General features: G+C 36.6%; 1 protein-coding gene and 1 pseudogene across 3 annotated transcripts in view; both read right to left on the bottom strand.

Annotated features, from left to right (window-relative positions):
* Nucleotides 1-684: 684 nt before the first annotated feature.
* LOC117402884 (DNA helicase MCM9-like) lies at nucleotides 685-4,949 on the bottom strand (annotated as a pseudogene).
* Nucleotides 4,950-7,437: 2,488 nt separating this feature from the next.
* The window catches only part of LOC117402407 (protein FAM184A-like), an 86,310-nt gene continuing 73,427 nt past the window's right edge, over nucleotides 7,438-20,320 (bottom strand). The window contains exons 17-20 of one of the 3 annotated variants that reach the window (XM_034003505.3): nucleotides 15,363-15,480; nucleotides 14,067-14,171; nucleotides 13,229-13,434; nucleotides 7,439-8,065 (exon numbers count right to left, since the gene is read on the bottom strand). In XM_034003505.3, the coding sequence (XP_033859396.3) occupies nucleotides 7,984-8,065; nucleotides 13,229-13,434; nucleotides 14,067-14,171; nucleotides 15,363-15,480 (511 nt within the window). In that variant the 3' untranslated portion in view covers nucleotides 7,439-7,983. Of the gene's footprint in view, nucleotides 8,066-13,228; nucleotides 13,435-14,066; nucleotides 14,172-15,362; nucleotides 15,481-20,320 lie in introns of all 3 variants that reach the window. The other 2 variants (XM_059024510.1, XM_059024512.1) reach the window with 2 other exon arrangements.

Genomic DNA, 20,320 nt, shown 5'->3' with positions numbered 1-20,320 from the left:
GACTTGACTTATAACAGGTCTACTTAAATCCTAAGAGAGTGAACATTGCATAGCGGTTTGACTAATCACATCTGTTGCAAGCATTAGTAATAAGTAATAGAATATTTTCAACAAAAATCTGCCACTAGATATGACATGAGAGTCTCATTTCAATCTTAGTGAAAAAGTCACCCCCCAGTCTCTTTGGCTAGGTACACTAACAGCACTTTAATCTTGGGTAAATTGAGTTAGTTATGGAGAGTCAAGGACCATAAAAAAGAAAGCACTAAAAATACTGACCTCTGACCTTAGTTCCAGATGCATCAATTCTTTGTACACCTCCTGACAACACCATGGCGACAAGCAAACTTTACAGCATATGTGCCGAAAACCTGGGGACATAGGCTCATCAGAATTTCATTCCTACCTTTAAAACCAGAATTAAAAAACAGATTGAAATCAATATTTGTATTATTACAAACAGTAGAACACCATTCAAAATGAGAAGCTTACTTTATTTTTAATTAAAGCAATAAATATGGAAAGCACTTCAGCTCCTGAAACTGCACTCAGTGGTATCACCATTTTTGTAACATACATTTTCCTATAGTAATCTGAAAGACGGAAGTTATCATGTATTTGCATTTATTATTAATTTCAAATCTCATTAATGTTCGGTTCAGTGTTCGTACGGAAGTGTTTTTCATTTTGCTTCTCCAATTTAAGCTACAGCTCTGGCCAAAAGTTTTGCATCACCTTATAGCAGAGGTGAGCAACCTAAGCTAATCAGGGAGCTGCAGGTCCATCCCTCAAACAACTCCAAGTCTTCCAATTCATTCTGGACTTCCTCATTAATAACAACCCCTGTAGGCTGTTCATTATTAACTTCAATAACTTCCACTTGTCATTCATGTTTTAGAAAATAATCACAAAGCTTTAACAAAAACTGATAGTTTACCAGATTTGCAACTGTCCACTAAATCATCTTCCACTACTGCCATCATAGACTGTGGAATACTTCCCACAGACAGCCTCTGAACCTGTGCACAGGAATAATACAGCATAACAGATACAGTGTAAACTTTCACATTATGAATGGCAACAGCTTAGCATAACAGAACATACATGCCTTTTACAATGTAAAATGGTCTATTAGCTCTTTGTCACCACCGGGTGGAGACAATGCACTGCTGGAGTGTATCAAATCATTTCCTGTGGGTTCTCAGCCCTCCAATCCTGTTTGTGCATGCTACACTTTGTCTACATTCACCTGCTCTTGAATCTTGATTTCCTGGTAGTCCCTGCAGGTGGCAGGTGTGGAAGAGCTTGCTGACAGGCAGGTGAATTTGGAAGAGTTTCAGCCTTCCTCACTGGGGAAGTACACAAGCTGGCTGAAAGTGTAATAGCCTACTGCTCAAAGTCAGCTTTCACACTGAAGACATGCTTGCACTTGTTACACATGTAATCCTGCTCAAACTCCAGCACCTTCGTCATGCTGGTGCGTATGGCAGTGACGGACAGGAAGTGCCCTGGAAGTGTCTCTGGATTTAGGTATGTGCTCCCTCGTCAGCTCAGGTCAAACTGGCAAACCTGCGAAAAAGAAGACAGAAATCAAATCTGTCTTCCAATTTTAGCTACATACACAAACTAGAGGTGGTGGATTAGCATCTAGGCTGCTATGTGGAATCTAAAAAGTTATGAAATCTTTTGGAAGACAAAGATTTACTGAACTTTAGCAAACTCTATTTGTAAGTAAATAATTCAAATATATGAACACAGGTAAATGTGTTGAAAGACTTCCAGTAAATAAGGGGGTTGTGAAAGAAAACATCATTATGAACACCTTTATGGGCACTGAACATCTCCAAAAACCTAAGTCACATACACAGGATTAATAAACGTCAGTGAGCATATTATAATTGTTTAATTAATGGTGGCGATAAGGGTTTTTTTTGTTTTTTTTTTGTAAGAATCCCATTAAAACCTCAGAGATAAAATTACAGTATTAAATACTTCCTCTCATGTTTTTATTTTAATAATTTCTATTGTTTACTTTTAAACATGGATTCTATGCATTTCAAACATGTTGTTATGTAGTAGAGAGCAATATTGGTTCCATCTCTGTAGTACAGAGACTTGTAAAGTTTAAACAGTGTTATGGGTTCAGTATGTATTACTGTATAAAGTAGAACATTGTCATGTAGTAATTTACTGTAAAGCTAAATATTTGTGACGAAAATATTTGGCGAATCATACCCATAAAACCTTTTTTTGCTCCAGAAAAGTTGGTGCCCTGTTGCAATATATACTGTAGCGGCGACGTGTGGTGGGTTCTCAGCAGCGGTAACGAAGACGCTACCAGGAATTTTTTATTTGCTCTAAAAAGTGCAGTTTAATTTTTTTGCACTTTCAGAAAGATAGATTGAGCTCTTTTACACTCCCAGTAACAACACACACTGCAGTCCGCCGGCTAAAGTTAATATAGGCTCATCCGCGATGATTATTGGTTGAGGTTACCAGTAGACGATTTCCATAACCTTCCACCACTCACACAGCAGAGCGAGCCCGCAGGGGGCGGTGCACACACGCACAACAGGAGGCAGGCAGAGACACACATAAAGAAAGTAGGCAGCAGCTCACACACACATTGAGAATCAATCCCCCAGGCCAGTTCAGCACAGAAGTCCCAATTTTCGATCTTGTTTGAGCCAACGCTGGAGGCTGTGTGGTCCAGTGGTTAAAGAAACAGGCTTGTAACCAGGAGGTCCCCAGTTCAAATCCCACCTCAGCTACTGACTCATTGTGTGACCCTAAGCAAGTCACTTAACCTCCTTGTGCTCCGTCTTTCGGGTGAGACGTAGTTGTAAGTGACTCTGCAGCTGATGCATAGCATCCTAGTCTCTGTAAGTCGCCTTGGATAAAGGTGTCTGCTAAATAAGCAAATCATAAATCGCAAATATTTATGACTTTACAGTACCTTCTGGTGTTATTTTTCTCTGTACCACCTTATGTCTCCTAATGCTGGGGAATAATTGATGACCTTAAAACTATTCACCTTGTTTTTAAGATAAACCAAGTATATTTTTTATACATTTTTCATAAAATAAAATAAGTATTAAAATAGTTTTAAGGTAGCAGTGACCAACTAACATTTCACCACTAGGTGTAACTGTATGTTTCCTTAATTTGCAAGATACAAATAATAATAATAATTATAATAATAATAATTATAATAATAATTAAAACAAACAAACAAAAAAAAGGCACAACAAATTCCCATAGAAGAAAAAAATGAAATGTCCATATCCTTTTATCTGCAGCTTTACAAGCCAGAAATCACAATGAATCTAAAATGTACAGGAAGAAAGCCTTCAGAGAAGATGACATTTTGAAAATAGGTGTTATTGCTATTTACTTACTGCAGCACAAAAAACTTAAAACTACTTCACAAACATTTTGAAGGTACACCTTTCTCAGTGTCTTACAGTAGCACAGTAGTATATAGCCCCATTTCATTTGTTTTTCACTTTAAAACTTGCAAGTTTAAAAACAAAACATCACATTACTTAAGAAAAAAAATGAGAGTGGGAGTGAGACAAGTGGCTAGGTTTGTGGATGTAAGAATTTAAGCTATTAATGGTTCTCATTTTCTTCTGTTAAAGATCTTTAGGTTCTTTCTTTTGATACAAACAAGCAAATAACAAAAAAATATCTTGAACAAAACAAAAGGAGGACATAATGCTGCCACCACAGCTGCCAATTCAAAATTAGAGCCCCCAGTATGATGAAAATGTTGCTGACCATGGCATATATCAACAGTATGTAGTGAACAAGAATAAGAATTAACAATAAAATGTTGAATCCCAATTTGGCAAGTGATTATCTAGATACATGTACACATGTATGAATAAACAGACTCACAGACTCTAAATGCTAAACAAATAAAGTTTCATTACAATTGGATAAGCGGTTTTTTAGATAACTTTCTAATCAGGGTTCTATTACATAATTAAACAGCACACTAAGGAGCACTACAAACCTGAGAGAGACCTAACCTCATTAGAATACAATCAGTTCAAGCATTAACCTCAGGATCACACAACACTTCATTCCAAAGGCTTAAAGCTAGGCTGGCATTGTCAAAGTCTTCTTTTATATGCTTTCCATTCCTAGAACAGTACGCTGCAAGTTTCACCAAAGGGACTCTTTGACCTCTACATTGTAGGTGAAATTTAAATAATATTTGCAACCTTGCATGTTGAATGCTTGTGGATATGTTTTGTTTTTTTTAAATCTCAAATGCCTCTACAAAGACTTTAAATGAAATGTGCTGACTTCTACCCAGGACTTCAGTGGAAACCAGGCCACAGCTTCCATCTCATTGCCACAGGGTTCTTTTTAAATAAGTCTAAATACAGTTGCTGTGGATCCAAATACTTCTCAGGCCTGTACAGTTTACAACAATGAGGGTCTTTGTGTACAACTACCTGTGCATGCGAGTCACTTTACTGTCATTTTGCCTGAAAACGTTTGTAATAAGGTTTCCTATTTTAGAGATTTAAATTGTAAGTTAAGTTATCAGTAATGCTACGAGAGCAGTCTGTCCCCCCCCTCCCAAAAAAACACAATTATTACATTGGCACAACACAACGCTACTCACCTGATATTCTAGCATGGAGATTTTGTTTCATTGTGTGACCACCTTGTTGGGAAAGAGACTGCAAAACAGCCATGGCAGCTCTACATAAACCATTATCAAAAACAGGGAGCACTTCATTAAGAAATGCATTGAAGTATTCTCCAACCTCCATGCTGGTCTCAAAAAGGGTCATGGCATTCACCACAACTGCACAGTGCACATCTTCATCTGGTACCTGTGGAATCTGGAGGACATTGCTTTTGTGATGTTCTATCACATAAGATTCAAACACCTGCCCTATGAAGGCAATCTGATCTAAATTTAAAAGCATCTTGAAACTGGAGAGATAAATGGAAACTGAGTAAATACATAGATATCAAATCATTTAGGTTTATACTGTAAATATATTTAGGCTGTTGTTTAATATGTGAATGCCTTATCAATAATTATTTAAAAAATACATCACTGTTCCCCAGTCCCAATATTTTCTTTTCAGAAACTACTGTGACACAACTGTGAATTAGCACATAATGTACAATTCAGTAACACTACAGGGGGTGTAATTTTATATATATATATATATATATATATATATATATATATATATATATATATATATATATATATATATATATATATAGTGAGACAGCAGGGAGGGGGTTAAAACCTCTCTGCAGTAAAAACATGTGAGGAATGCACATTTGTCTTGTTTAATTGTTTTTCTGTTAATTGTTTTATTGTTAATTATCACCTGCACCTGGCTATGATTGTAAATTAGAGCCAGGTGCAGGGTTTATAAAGAGAGCAGTCAGTTTGCTCAGGGCTGCTGAGTAGAAGGAGGCAGAAAGAGGTACTCTGCTTCCAAGCAGTCGTAAGGTAACGTGTGTTGTATTAAACCTGTGTGGTATTGTTTAGTGGGGAAACAGCCTAGCTGTCCCACTGGTAGTCAGGGTGTTCCTGTGTGTTAGTTAGTGTTCGTACAAAGCTAGGTGTTTGTTAAAAATAGCGCACCAGCACTTAAAAATCAATTTCGTGTGTGCTGGATCAATTTTTAAAGGGGCAATGAACCTGAGTGGGTGAGTTACATTTACTATATATATATATATATATATATATATATATATATATATATATATATTGTGATGGAGTATATACATTCACAACACAAAGTTGGAGGCATTAGGACCCTGGGGTTGAGGAATCTATACTCTATCTTGGCGAAGGAGCTGGTGGAACCACCAGCCATATTGCTAAAGGCCTTACAAAATTGGTTAATTGCTTAATTGTTTGGGTAATGAAGGGCACCTGTGATACATAGATAAAACAAGTACATGGAAGAACCATCGGGGAGGGGAGAACAAAGGAAAGAGACCAAACGCTGAGGTAACAAAACTTGATTTGAACAATGCAATATATCTAAGACTTTTGCACAGCAGTGTATATACCTATGTAAAGTATGCTCAGTTGTACAGAACACTATACTGTAGGCTCTCCAAATTTTTTAAACATGGTTTCATTTTTTTTTTTTTTTTTTTTTTTTTTTAAACAGCTTGGGTAATGATAGTTGCCAATGTGTAATTTTAACAGCATGACACAAAAACACAATTGTCTTTGTGGTAGTGACATTTAGGGACTTGGCATGTATGAATTGGTCTCTGTGAAAACCTTCACTGACTTTACATAATTTGGGGTATAGCAAAAAGGCAGACAAAACAAAACACCATTCAATTGGTTTCACACATTTAAAAATCACAAACTCGTCAAAGTCAACTTTGTAAATTGGCATTCTGCTAATGTTTATGGTATATATCTTAAAATATGTACTGTGAAAACTATTTGGGTTTTTTTAAAGATTGTTTAAATTGTAGGGATCTGCCATAGTTTAGATAAATTGAAGAGACACTAGTCAGGACATTGTTATATCTCTGGATTTAAATTTCACATGCATTCTTTGAGGCGCATTCCGCAAAGGGTGAACCATCAGTGTTAGCCAGGTACTGTCCCTGCTGCTGGGCAGGTGCAAGAACATTGGTCAAGTGGACATTCCCAACTGATGACAGACTAAATAGATATATATGAATGAATATTTGTAGAATCAACCATTAAATCTATTAAGGGAATACAGTCTGAATAAGATGTGTGATGGGAACATTAGTTACTAAGGAATTCTGACATGACCAATGTAGCATGTTGTCCTAGAATAGTCATAGATATTTGAAAGGGAGTGCTGAATGTAAGATTTGCCATGATGATGACTAACTTTTCAAACTGTACTTTTGAAGTGTTTTTTTTAATTTTATTTTATTAAATTTGTTTTATGAACTCATTTATCATTTTCTTATGTGGGAGGTTTATATAAAAAAAGAATGTGTGAAATGTGAAAATCCATAAGAATGATTTTGGCCATTTTTTAATTTCAGAACATTTGTCATTATTGGCTTGGTGGTGCAGAAAGCTAATTCACTAGCCATTCTTGTCGTTCACCTTGGATATGAATCCTGCTAGGGTCACAGGTGTAAGGTTGGTCTTAGCTTTGACTTCAGTGGGTGTTTTTCCACATCAATAAACTGCCACTATTTTTAGCACAATTGTCAGTCTCTGCTTGAGAGAGGCCCAGGTCTGAATGGCAGGGGGTATTCAGGTCAAGATGGAGGAGGACAACAGATCTATGAGGAGCAGCTCTCATGCTGCTGACTGTAGCTTTGTCCCTCACCTTTATCAACACAAAAAAAAATGTGGGGAAAAGAATTCCAATCTGCTCTGTAATGGATTTCTATTTTTGTATGTTTCTGTACAGAACTGGACAATGTAATGAAACATTATGAAGGCAGCACAAACAACATTCCTTTTAATATTTGCTGCCACTTAATTTACACCTTGTATAAGCAGTATTACAAATTGTGAAAATAACAATATATTATTACAGAGAAATGAACTCAACATGATTGGACAAATCTCACAATTATAATTTATTTGCATACACTACTATTATATAAATAAATTATATAAATATAATATTTTAAAATTGGTGAGACACTGTTATATCCATGTTCAGACAACCATACAAACAATTGAGTTCTACCAAAATGTATTATGCAGCTGTAACAAACTTTCAATACTGTGCCATTCTAAAATAAGGTACAGATAAAAGACAATATCATTAGACAAATAATATTTAGTAGCATATGCACAACTTCAGAAATTGCATAAAAGTCAAAAAGATGTATTGTCACTGTACAAACAAGTAATCCATTCACAGTGAATTAATAAACATAATATCATGGAGTATATAGAAGTACAGATGTTTATCTTGGCATGCTCTTCCAAAGTCCTACACACCAGAGTCCCAAGGCCCATCTATAGTATCAGAAAGTGAAGTACCTGGCAAACCATTCTTGACGCTGTGAGTCTGGTGAGTCAACTGGTGGGTCTTCTGTCTCAGGAGGGCTAGACAAATGAAAAGTACTGCAGTTAAATCCACAAGCAAAGAGAGTATTAATAACAAGACAGTTAAATGTGTAGAAAATTAGGTTAGAAAATCCTAAATTGCATTAAGGACCATTTTCTCTCAGCTCAGAATTTTATTTCTGATAAGCTTTCTCCACACAAGCAATATTCTTTTTGTTCTGCACATGTTCAAGTGTGATCATAATGTAATGGTTTTGTGAACAAACTGAATTCAGTAAATGTTAGGTAACTAGATTTTTATATGGTCTCCTCCTGGTTATTGGTGGTGAGTTTTTCATTATTTGAGTATAACACATATTCATGAGTTATTTTACTGTAGTTCATTTGTAAGGCAATTGGTAGAATATGCCAGCTACAACCTGAAAACACTTAAGGACAGCTTTTCCTTTTGGGGTTGAGTTTTGGCAGTTCAGAATGTCAGTCTCCCCCCCTCGCTACCCCACTGGCTGCAACAGCAGCAGCAGCAACCTACTATGTTTAATCTTTCTTTATTTATTCCTTGACCTTAGTATGTATTCTGAGTAGTTTTATTTATAACATGCTGTTATTCCTCTCAGAATAATTACACAAGGTAAATAACCCACAGTTTTTGCCTATCATTGGACTAATTTGCAGTGCTTCCAGTGGTGGCTGGTGGCCAAAATATTTGGGTGTTCACACCTCAGATGCAGGTGAGGGGGGTGGGTCCAGGGGGCCACCCCCAATAGTAGAAGCACTGTCCAGATCTGTTTCTTGTTGGAAGCGATACAAAAAGTTTGCTCTGCAATGTCTTATCATGGCAATTTTTTGATTACTTTATTATTAAAGTCAGGAATGTCCGCCATCATGTCTTTTTTCATTTGATAACATGGCTAAAGCATTTAATCTTTATGTTTTCATACATTAAAAAAAAAAAAAAGAAATTGCCGACCACAGCAAGATATTACTGAGCTTAAGTTAAAGCACTGCTGAAGAGCATCAGCCTCGGGAGAAAAAGGGACAGAAAGAGCAAAATAAAGGCAGATTAAAACTGTGAAAAGAACGAAGTTGAACAAATAAGAGTATTCATACACATTAATTTAAAGTTAGATGAAGTTAGACAGATAATTAGTCTTGTGAATTGTACTTTAATATTTAAACAGCGTAAACATTTTCTATCTTTCCTCAAAGTAACACACAATGGCAGACTGAGAAGCAGTGTTGCCAACTCCACAGAACAGGAAGTCGCAAGAGAACAAAGGAAAGAGACCAAACACTGAGGTAACAAAACTGAATGGATAGTTTGTTTTAGGGTAAGCAGAATTAGCCTGCCACTGTTTAGTTTGGAGGAAAAATAAGTGTTTAGTTTAGGACCCAAGAAAGGGTTAGGTTTTGTTTGTTTATTTGATTTTGTTTTAAAAAAATAAATACAACCCACGGAGGGTAACTATACCACTGTTGTCGGTATTTGTTATTTAAACATACCTGGTAGTCACTAGAGGTCACTATTTAGACATTCTAAAGTCGCCAGAAATGTCGCTAGACAATTTACCACTCCTCTTTGAATTGCTTAACCAGAGTAAATCGCTAAGTTGGCAACATTGCTGAGAAGAGACGAAATCGTGCTGCTCATATTTATAGTCTTTGTTGTTTGGCACATGTGCACGGATAGCCTGATCACCGTGTTCGCTAACCGGCTCTGCTCTGTCCAGACATTTTTAAGCCAACCATAGCCTGTCCTGGCTGACGGCTGGCTGCTACTGTGTATGTGCACGGTCATTTGGGCGTTCACATTCCTGAGTGATCACAGCCCGGCCGGCTACAGTCCATTAAACAGATGGGATAAACAGCATTGTTGATGTACCAGTGTCACGTGAGATGGGGAACTGAAACGCACATCACCTAGTATATGTTAATCTTAATTAAGTCAATAATTGGTTCAATTAAGTAACTGAAAGATTGGTTGAAATGAAAAACAGCAGCCACAGTAGCTCTCCAGGACCAGGGTTGGAGACCCTTGGTCTAAGCTATCCTGCCCACTGATTAAAACTGAAGAAAGGCATGTTGAATACACCCTGTGGAAAGATTTGGTTATTATACTAATAGCACAATTTTCAAAAATGTTGTTATTGGCCCCTTTAGACCCCTTTTAAAACACTAAAGTGATTTAGATTTTGAAAATGATTATACATATTTTTAATTAACAAAGTATTAACAAAAATAGTCAAATGACTAAACTGATGGATATGACTTTAAGCTAGGGTATCTTTGCGTGTTCCATCACTAAACCATCCACCCCTTTCGTTGCTTTCCAGATATCTATGATATCATTTTTATTTTGTTTTATTTTATTTTCTGGCTGTAACTTTCGTTACCTTCAGTTTCTGCTTCTCACCTGAAAAAGAAATGTTTGTGATCTCAAAAACGAGTGTATTATATATATATATATATATATATAATTTTTTTTTTCTTCAGCTGAACCTATTAAACAGTGTGACCAAACCCTTGTTGTCTCATATGTGGACCAGCTCATATGGTTTATACTAATCTAGAAATTATTCCTGAAGTAACCCATTTTGGACTTTAAGTAACATTCATAACATGCATGCATACACACGCCTGAATTAACAGTCACATTTCAATTAGAAACAATGAGAACAACTTCTAATCAAAAAGATTGTCATAGAATCATATATGTTTCATTTAGTATTATAACATATTCTACTTTTGAGTGTTTTTTTATGGATGTGTATATCATTTACATCTTTATTCTTACTTAAGACTTAAGTGGTCTTAAAAATGCTAATGTTAACGTTTTGTGGTTATTGGTGTGGTAACAACATTCCTTTGTGGAACATTGTACAGTTTGTGTTACTGTAATTGTTTTCTCTAAATTATGATACATATCCAAAAAGTAATACAATTCAGTACACTTCATTTAACAGTGCCCAAAGTAGCATGAAAAAATGGAAATTAATGATAAAAAAATATAACATTTGCCTTAAATTGTAACATAACTCTGATGCTATAGCAATAGTGAATATGTGAATATATAGAAACAAAGATGCTCGGTCGCCTTGCAGTGGGATTTCAAAGGGATGCCATTTGTGATGCATTGATGAGAGGGTCCCTTGACAATGAGGAGGCGGGGCCAGTATCAATTTCATTGATTCATTATAACAAGACATTGTGCAACATACAGTGCAGAACAGCAGGGGGTGATAAGCTGTTTTGAGTAATGTGAGTATTACATACTGCATGGGGTTGTGCATGATATGAGAATTTAATGCTCACCCGAGGGGTGGGATCCTCACTGAGGGTGGGCATTAAATTGTCATTTATCACACACTACCCCAGGCAGTATTTTTATTTATTTAATTATTTATTTATTATTGTTGAGCATTATTTTCCTGCCAGTTCTAACGTTTCCCATAATAACCGGACCAGTTATTACAGGAAATATCAATTGGTTGAGCCTACTGAAAAGCATTTTCACCAGTTATTATTGCATATTTATTGTTAGTATCATTAATGTAGGTAATATTCCAAAATGCACATGCATTATGCAAAAAAAAGAAAGCAGTACAGTATTTGTGGGGTTTATTGGTTAAAAAAAAACAATGGAATTGTATTTACAGTACAATAATGCATGACATTACATGCATTACTTTAAATGAAATAAGACATTCCAAAGAATAACAAAACACCAATGTTATGGGAATACAATAAACAATATTAAAAACCTTTAAAACAAAATGATAATAAATATTGACAACAGGGAAAAGTGCCTTCACAAGTGCAGTGAACAATATATATTTTAAATATATTTTTAAAAATGACAGCCCAGATCCTAAGCAAATTAATCCTTTGACACTGCTTTTTCTTTAATAATTTCACACATTTTGACACAAAGTTATCACATTTGTATTTGCTGCTTTTAAAAGTCAATTTCTTTGTTGGTGTTTTGGCAATTCTCTTTGCTTACATGCAATAAAACAAGGACAACATGCAGCGTTTTATATACATGTTAGTTTGACCTTTTCATTACATGCCCCATTTCTATTCCAATGCCATTAGAAAACCACATGTATGTTTAGACAAACAGAAAAATCATACATGTCTTAAAAAACAAAACAAACAAAAGAAACCAGCAATATCCCTTTTTTCTAATCTGAAACTTTGTAACATTCAAACCCGATATTTAAAGTTTTCTGTGATAACACCACCTGTGATAAATAGCTAATATGTATGGCTTCCATCTAAATTAAAGCTAATTCAAATGCACTTTATTAACAGTACACACCTATAGTAACAGTGTAAAGCAGTGTAATAATGTAGATGGGCTATTTAGTGTAATAATACTAATAGAAATTAGTCAAGCAGGATGCATTATGCATGATTCTAAAACAAGCTTACATACCAATGTTTTAATATCATTTGTCATTGAAAAGGTTTGCATCATGCTGTGCATGCAAGACAACGATTACTAAACCTAATTTTCATTAATCTGCAAAATGACGTAAGCTTTATGCCACTACCCTTTGGGATGCTAATAAGTAACTTAAATATGAAAGCTTATAAAGTTATTACTTATGTTGTATATCACAGACAGGGTCATTACAGATAGCATTATAACAAAGAGCAATGGGCAAAAAAAACTAAAAACTCTACACAGCAAGTTATAAATTCTCTGGATATACAGCTACAGCCAAAGGTTTTGCATCACCCTATATAATTAACAAATGTTGCTTCATAAAGTCGAATGAAACCTGCTGAATAATGTTACGTTAACATGTTGAGCTACATATCGCTTTGTAGTTTTCCATATACTTAATGACAAACTGACAAAAAATGAAAAAGTTGATATTTCAAAACCTAACATGAACTACTGTACTACTATTATGGCTTCCGGTAAAGTTTTGCAATATCATTTTGTAGTTTATTTGATTATATGATGTTAAATAAAAGATCTACATTCTTTTCTTTTTTTTAAATTATATCTCAATTCTAAAATTGGCTATACTTGTAGACTTATGTTTAGATCTCAGCAAAGGGATAGTGCAACTTTAGCACGTATTGTAAACTACTGTATATTAGATACATATATCAGTAGATGTATTTGCTATATTTCAGTGCCAGATAAAATTTAGTTCTGGGTATGGTCAATGATGAGGTGTGGCTCACCTCACAAATTTCTTGGGCTCTTTCGGTGGTGTTGGTTGGGGTAGAGGTTTGCTACTGTTGAACTCAAGGTCGTGAATAGGGGAGTTGGGAATAGGTTCTAGGCGGGTAGGCTGAGGGGGCCCATGCCCCGTTCCTGCTGGTTCCAGGGCACTGAGATTTGGAGCACTGATGAATCTGTTTGCTGATTTGTCATTCTTTTTCTTTTGCTACATAAAAGAAAAAAAAATGGATTTGGACAACTAATATCACTAAATCCTTAATTGCCCTTAACTACTTCTACTATTTAAACAATTGAATGGGTAAAACAAAACAAAAAACACAACACAAAGATAACATTGAACAAAAACAATCTTAAAAGCTCAGGATTACATACTTGAGGTAAACGGTTACATCATGTGCATGCAATGGGATCCATTCCACTTCTTCTGAGTTGCTGCATTTACATTGGAATGGGACACACATTTTCCTCTTAATGCATTAGGGATCCTTAAAATTCCCTGATGCACTAAATATTTACAGGTACTCAGATTAATGGTGTTTTTCCAGATCACTATTAAGCTAATTAGCTTTAATTGCTGAGGCAATTAATGCTTGTGATGTTTTATTTGAAATCATGTTGATGCATGTGGAATCTATATGCTCTTTTTGAAATTCAGAAAATTCCATATTAAATAGAGAATATAAAGCATTAAAGTTCACAAATGGACACCAAACTGTTTAAATTGTATATGTCCAAATTTTCCAAATTATGGCAACCATGTCTCAGATTTTATGCAATGGCTCATAGGCTCCTTATTGTTTTACCTAGGGTTCTGTAATTGAATACTGTTTGACTTACCTTTACCAGTGGGTTAATAACACCGACATTGGGGCTTGCATTAAACACTTTGTTAAAGTTAGTCTCCCTGTTCACCAGCTCCAGTTGATAAAACTTCTTGTCATCCTGTTCACAACAAAAGGTTCAAATTCAGTCAGTTACTAAACTGAAGACATGGAATGAAAACAGCCTGATAAGCATGTAGTGTCATAGGCCAACATAGTGCAACATTACGATAGAGCAGAACACCACGTAATAGTTCTACCTGAACAATGTCACAGTGAAATGTCTAGCAAAAAGGGGAAATGCATGAGCTCTGTTCAGTAGATGTTGTGAGAGAGTCAGCCCATACCCCTGCAATCTCATAAATAGATGATACTGGATGTTGCTTTCATGAAGTACTGTGTTTATTCAGTGAATAAGAATCCCTGAACAATTCATAAACCCCAGCAGGGGGAAAGTGGTGTGTGTATACACATTATTTATTTCTTAGCAGACGCCCTTATCCAGGGCCTTATAAGGGGAATAAACAGGGTATGTTTATCCTGCAAAATTTGGTTGATTTATTTCACCCGCTTATATACATGAAGTCATGTATATATGCAGTATAATTTAGATCACTGGTCCTTTAATTGTCAACTGTCTGTAAAATAGAATGTTTGGAGTCTGTTGGTGAACTGCATTTACTATAGTGTGAGTAGCTTGTCATTTGAACGTAAACATGAGCAAAACTAAGTATTAGATTATTTAAAAAGTCACGGTGCAGTGTCCCATAAAGTTGTATTTGACATATTCCAGAAGGCTGTTATATACAGTAGTATACAGGAGTTTCCCATCAATTTCTATCAGAAAAAAAGGGATGACTACATATTTGTTCCTGTTCTGCTTCCCTGAGCTACTGTATAGTAGAGCTTGTGCTTTAAATTATTTAACCTCCAGCTGCTGCATGTGAGCTTGAGTGTTTAAATTAAAGACTACCAAGAAGGCTTGTACACCTGCAGTACAGCTGAAAATACACAGTGTAATGTAACCAAGTTGGATAGTTGACAGTTTACAGTTTCTAATGAATTAGAAGTAGTGCACAGAAGGGTAAACTGGGATACTATTGAATACAAGCTTTGCTGCTCAATAGGTTCTTCCTGGTTACCAAAATGCACAGTCTCCTAGGAATACAATTTTATATGAATTCATTCATTGTCTTTAAACTGTGTGATAGTGTGGCTTTAAGGGACTTAAAACATAATCATAAGCAAAACCATCTTCAGTACCCATGCAGGAAGTTATTATTTCAGAATAGTGCCACAGGAAAACACTTACGATAAGCTTCTTAACAAGCGACTCCCTCTCAGTCACCATGTCCTTTAGCTCTGCAATAAACCGCAGATCTTCCGTTCGGCTCTCTCTGTTTCTGAACTTTTCCTCTGTCCCCTCTAACCTACAGAGGTAATAAAAAAAAAAAAAAAAAATCACACATTCAACAAGCTTTGTAAAACAAGAAAAAGGCAACACTCAATTTAATGGGAACCGATATTGGAAAACTACTTTCTAGGTCGGATCACTTACTGCCTTAGACTTCCTCTCTCCATTTTTCATTTTAAGCTGAAATTTATAGTAATCAATTAAATAGATCGGATTGTTTGCCTTTTAATTTCACAGCTTAAAATGTATTTTTTATGCACTCCTCAAAAGAGCCTGTTTTACACCAGCAGATATGTTTTATACAGTACTCCACCATGCACAAGCAATTTTAAATAAATAAACAGAAGCAGGTCTCCCTTCAGGGGTTCTACCATCATAAAGTTTCATATTTCCAGATGTCTTAACCGTCAGATCTTCAGCTCTTCAAAAGAGTGAAATGGCATCTCTTTGACAGAGAGAGAAAAACTACAGAGAGCCAATTATTGCCAAAAGACAAAAAGGTAAGATTGCTTAACAGATGGCAGAATAGAAACTGTGCTACAGTGTCCTGAGCAATTTCATCATTTTCAAGGCTTGCAAACAATCTTTGTGGCGGGGATGGGGTTAAATCCTATCCCTGCCAGAAATCACAGGTGTGGCCATTCCCCAGTTAGGTAATTGGTGCCAATTGGGGAGGGGCCACATGTATAAAAGGAGCCAGAAAGCCTTGTTCGTTGGAGGGAGTTAGAGGAGTGTTTTTGACCTGTGTGCAGGTGCAGGTGCAGGTGCAGGTGCAGGTGCAGGTGCAGGTGCAGGTGCAGGTGCAGGTGCAGGTGCAGGTGCCAGGGAACGGTATAGTGAAGGCAAATGCCCAGCCTATATTGTATTGTTTTTGTAAAGCTTTTGTTTTGGCCGTTGTGCCCTGTTTATTTCTGGATTTTCTCGTCTCCGAGTCTCTCTTCCTGCTAATAACATCTTGGTGCTATCAGTGCTATCTTGTCCCAGACTTGTACTGTATTTCAGTAACGATCTAAGCTTAGACCTTGTGGTTATCTGGCTTGTCACTACTATTGTAGAGGGATTAATCCTGTCAGCTGCTGGAATGTTAAGATGTTATTTCTAAACACTACCCAACACGAGACGCTACATCACTTACAGGGGTGACGTGTTGTTGGAAATATTATAGTAAAAACATTAATCAGATCAGTGTGTTTGATACAGTACAATAATTGGAATACAAAACAATAGTAACATACTGTAGTTTAAGTTAATTACAGCCTTAAAGTAATGTTTTCTTTAACTAACAGTAACTATATAAGTTATTTTTCAAAGGTTGGGCCAACTAAAAATGTGGATTTACTTTCATAAAAAAAAAAGTTGTGCACATTGGCTACCATTACCACAAATACATTCTAGGTGTTGTGCATGGACAGTGTTCTGGGCATTTAAGCAGGAAAAAATGTGGCCCATTGAAATATAGTAGGTGAAAGGCTGCTCGGCTGGCTTGTGATTGAGAAAAGAGACGTGTTCACTCCCCTGCCCCAAAGGAGCTGGCCTTTGAAATATTTAAAACACACTTTTGAACAGCCACACTTGTAGGATAAAAGCTGGTCATAATGAACAATAAATGTATATAACAAGGGTTGCAAAACTGGCAAAACAAAAAGCTCCCTGGCATTCTCAAAATATAATTGTGATTTCATGAAACACTTGGGTCAGACCAGTGCTATTTTTATCACAGCAGTGCAGTAGCTTCAGCGGTGCCTAGATGGTGCTCTTATTGAAGTGAAGCAAAATTAGGTCATCCCTTCTGATTGTGATACATCGCTCCTGCTGAAAATGTAGGTTATTTAAAATTTATGACAAAACGATATACATAAAGTAGCTTTGTAATAATGCCCACAGGATTAAAACTCCTGCACCTGTGATGGCATGTGCTGTGAGATATTCTGGGGTTATAAAGGTCTGGGACTTCTCTGCAGTTGTTTATTTGTGGAGCTATGATGTCAAGGCCACACACACACACACACACCTATTTCTTCAGAAACATGTCATTCCAAGTTCAAAAATATATTTCACAGCCAAGCACGTTGATTACAGCTATGCCTAAATTGTTTATTCCTAAATTTAGGAATACAATTTATACAGAATACTACCCTGGCTTTTGATCCCCCATAAAACCAGGAATATCTCCACAGGTCACAGACACTGGGATGTTATCACAGCTAAAAGAATCATGTTGTGAACACAGCCTGTCAGAATGGGCTGAGCCATGGCAAAGAATAAGCCAGGTCTCTGGTGGCAACATTGATGGCACTGCTCCTTGCTGTTCTTATTTTAAGCCGCTCCAATGCCAATGACACAAATTGCAAACAAACTGTGTCAAACTCAACAGATGGTGCTCAACTGCTTGTTTCTAAAGCTACAACTGAGTCATCAGAAACACCATGAAGAAAAGGTGGGAGTTTCAGCAGTGGCAAAATCCTGATGTTGTTCAGCTGTTGAGAAATCTGTCAAGTACAATGGTAGTAAAAGCATGAACAAGGTGTATTAATCGGTTCTTTAAAAAAAATAGAATAGCAGCTAGGATGCTTAGAAAGATTACACTAAAATAGTGTAATATAACATTGTTTGCTCAATATACCATAACATTAGTGATAATATTTACATTGTGAAAACATACAGACGTGCTCAAATTTGTTGGTACCCTTACAGCTCATTGAAATAATGCTTCATTCCTCCTGAAAAGTGATGAAATTAAAAGCTATTTTATCATGTATACTTGCATGCCTTTGGTATGTCATAGAATAAAGCAAAGAAGCTGTGAAAAGAGATGAATTATTGCTTATTCTACAAAGATATTCTAAAATGGCCTAGACACATTTGTTGGTACCCCTTAGAAAAGATAATAAATAATTGGATTATAGTGATATTTCAAACTAATTAGTTTCTTTAATTAGTATCACACATGTCTCCAATCTTGTAATCAGTCATTCAGCCTATTTAAATGGAGAAAAGTAGTCACTGTGCTGTCTGGTATCATTGTGTGCACCACACTGAACATGGACCAGAGAAAGCAAAGGAGAGAGTTGTCTGAGGAGATCAGAAAGAAAATAATAGACAAGCATGGTAAAGGTAAAGGCTACAAGACCATCTCCAAGCAGCTTGATGTTCCTGTGACAACAGTTGCAAATATTATTAAGAAGTTTAAGGTCCATGAACTGTAGCCAACCTCCCTGGGCGCAGCCGCAAGAGGTAAATCGACCCCAGAGTGAACAGAAGGATAGTGCGAATGGTAGAAAAAGAACCAAGGACAACTGCCAAAGAGATACAAGCTGAACTCCAAGGTGAAGGTACGTCAGTTTCTCATTGCACCATCCGTCGCTTTTTGAGCGAAAGTGGGCTCCATGGAAGAAGACCCAGGAGGACTCCACTTTTGAAAGAAAAACATAAAAAAGCCAGACTGGAATTTGCTAAAATGCATATTGACAAGCCACAATCCTTCTGGGAGAATGTCCTTTGGAGAGATGAGTCAAAACTGGAGCTTTTTAGCAAGTCACATCAGCTCTATGTTCACAGACGAAAAAATGAAGCTTTCAAAGAAAAGAACACCATACCTACAGTGAAACATGGAGGAGGCTCGGTTATGTTTTGGGGCTGCTTTGCTGCGCCTGTGTGGCAATGTGCCCTGCCCCTGTGTGCAATTGTGTGTTATGTGATGTATGTTGCGTGTGTGTGTTAATGTTGGTGTATATTCATTGGTACACGGGATATAAACGGGTCTGTGTTTCACGTGTATTTAAAAATGTAGATTTGTATTTAGGCACGAGGAGGGCACAAATCACTTCACGTGCTGGTTAAATGTAATATGTGAGCACGGGGTTGCATGTAATGAATTCACATGCTGGGATTCAAGTGAATAATTAATTAGTAATTGAATCCCAGCACAACAGTATATATAGACACATTTTCATTCACTCGAGGTTGGGTGTTCGAGAGTGGAGAACGGGAGAGAGAGAGAGAGGAGTTAAAATAAATAAGATCGTAAATATAAGTGTTTGTACTCACCGTGTTTGTTTGTCTCTCCGTGCACCGTTTGTTAAGTGTTTAGTACGTTTTGTTTGTCTATTTATTTTGGCGCAAGTGCCGTGTCCTGTTTTGTTTTGTGTTCAAACCTTTTATTTTCTGTGCTGTTAATTATTAAATGCTGAGCGCGATCACGCGCTCAGCTTAACCAAAAACCAAGTCTCTGTGTGTTACTTCCTGGCTCTGGTCTGACACCACCCACTCCGGCCGTCTTTGTGACAGCCTGGCACAGGGTGCCTTGAATTTGTGCAGGGCACAATGAAATCTCAAGACTATCAAGGCATTCTGGAGCGAAACGTACTGCCCAGTGTCAGAAAGCTCTGTCTCAGTCGCAGGTCATGGGTCCTCCAACAGGATAATGACCCAAAACACACAGCTAAAAGCACCCAAGAATGGATAAGAACAAAACATTGGACAATTCTGAAGTGGCCTTCTATGAGTCCTGATCTGAATCCTATCGAACATCTATGGAAAGAGCTGAAACTTGCAGTCTGGAGAAGGCACCCATCAAACCTGAGACAGCTGGAGCAGTTTGCTTAGGAAGAGTGGGCCAAACTACCTGTTAACAGGTGCAGAAGTCTCATTGAGAGCTACAGAAAACGTTTGATTGCAGTGATTGCCTCTAAAGGTTGTGCAACAAAATATTAGGTTAGCGGTCCCATCATTTTTGTCCATGCCATTTTCATTTGTTTTCTTATTTACAATATTATGTTGAATAAAAAATCAAAAGCAAAGTCTGATTTCTATTAAATATGGAATAAACAATGGTGGATGCCAATTACTTTTGTCAG

The sequence above is a fragment of the Acipenser ruthenus genome, chromosome 5 (genome assembly GCF_902713425.1).
Source record: "Acipenser ruthenus chromosome 5, fAciRut3.2 maternal haplotype, whole genome shotgun sequence".
Classification (NCBI taxonomy): domain Eukaryota; kingdom Metazoa; phylum Chordata; class Actinopteri; order Acipenseriformes; family Acipenseridae; genus Acipenser; species Acipenser ruthenus.
This window is presented reverse-complemented; position numbering and strand designations above follow the sequence as displayed.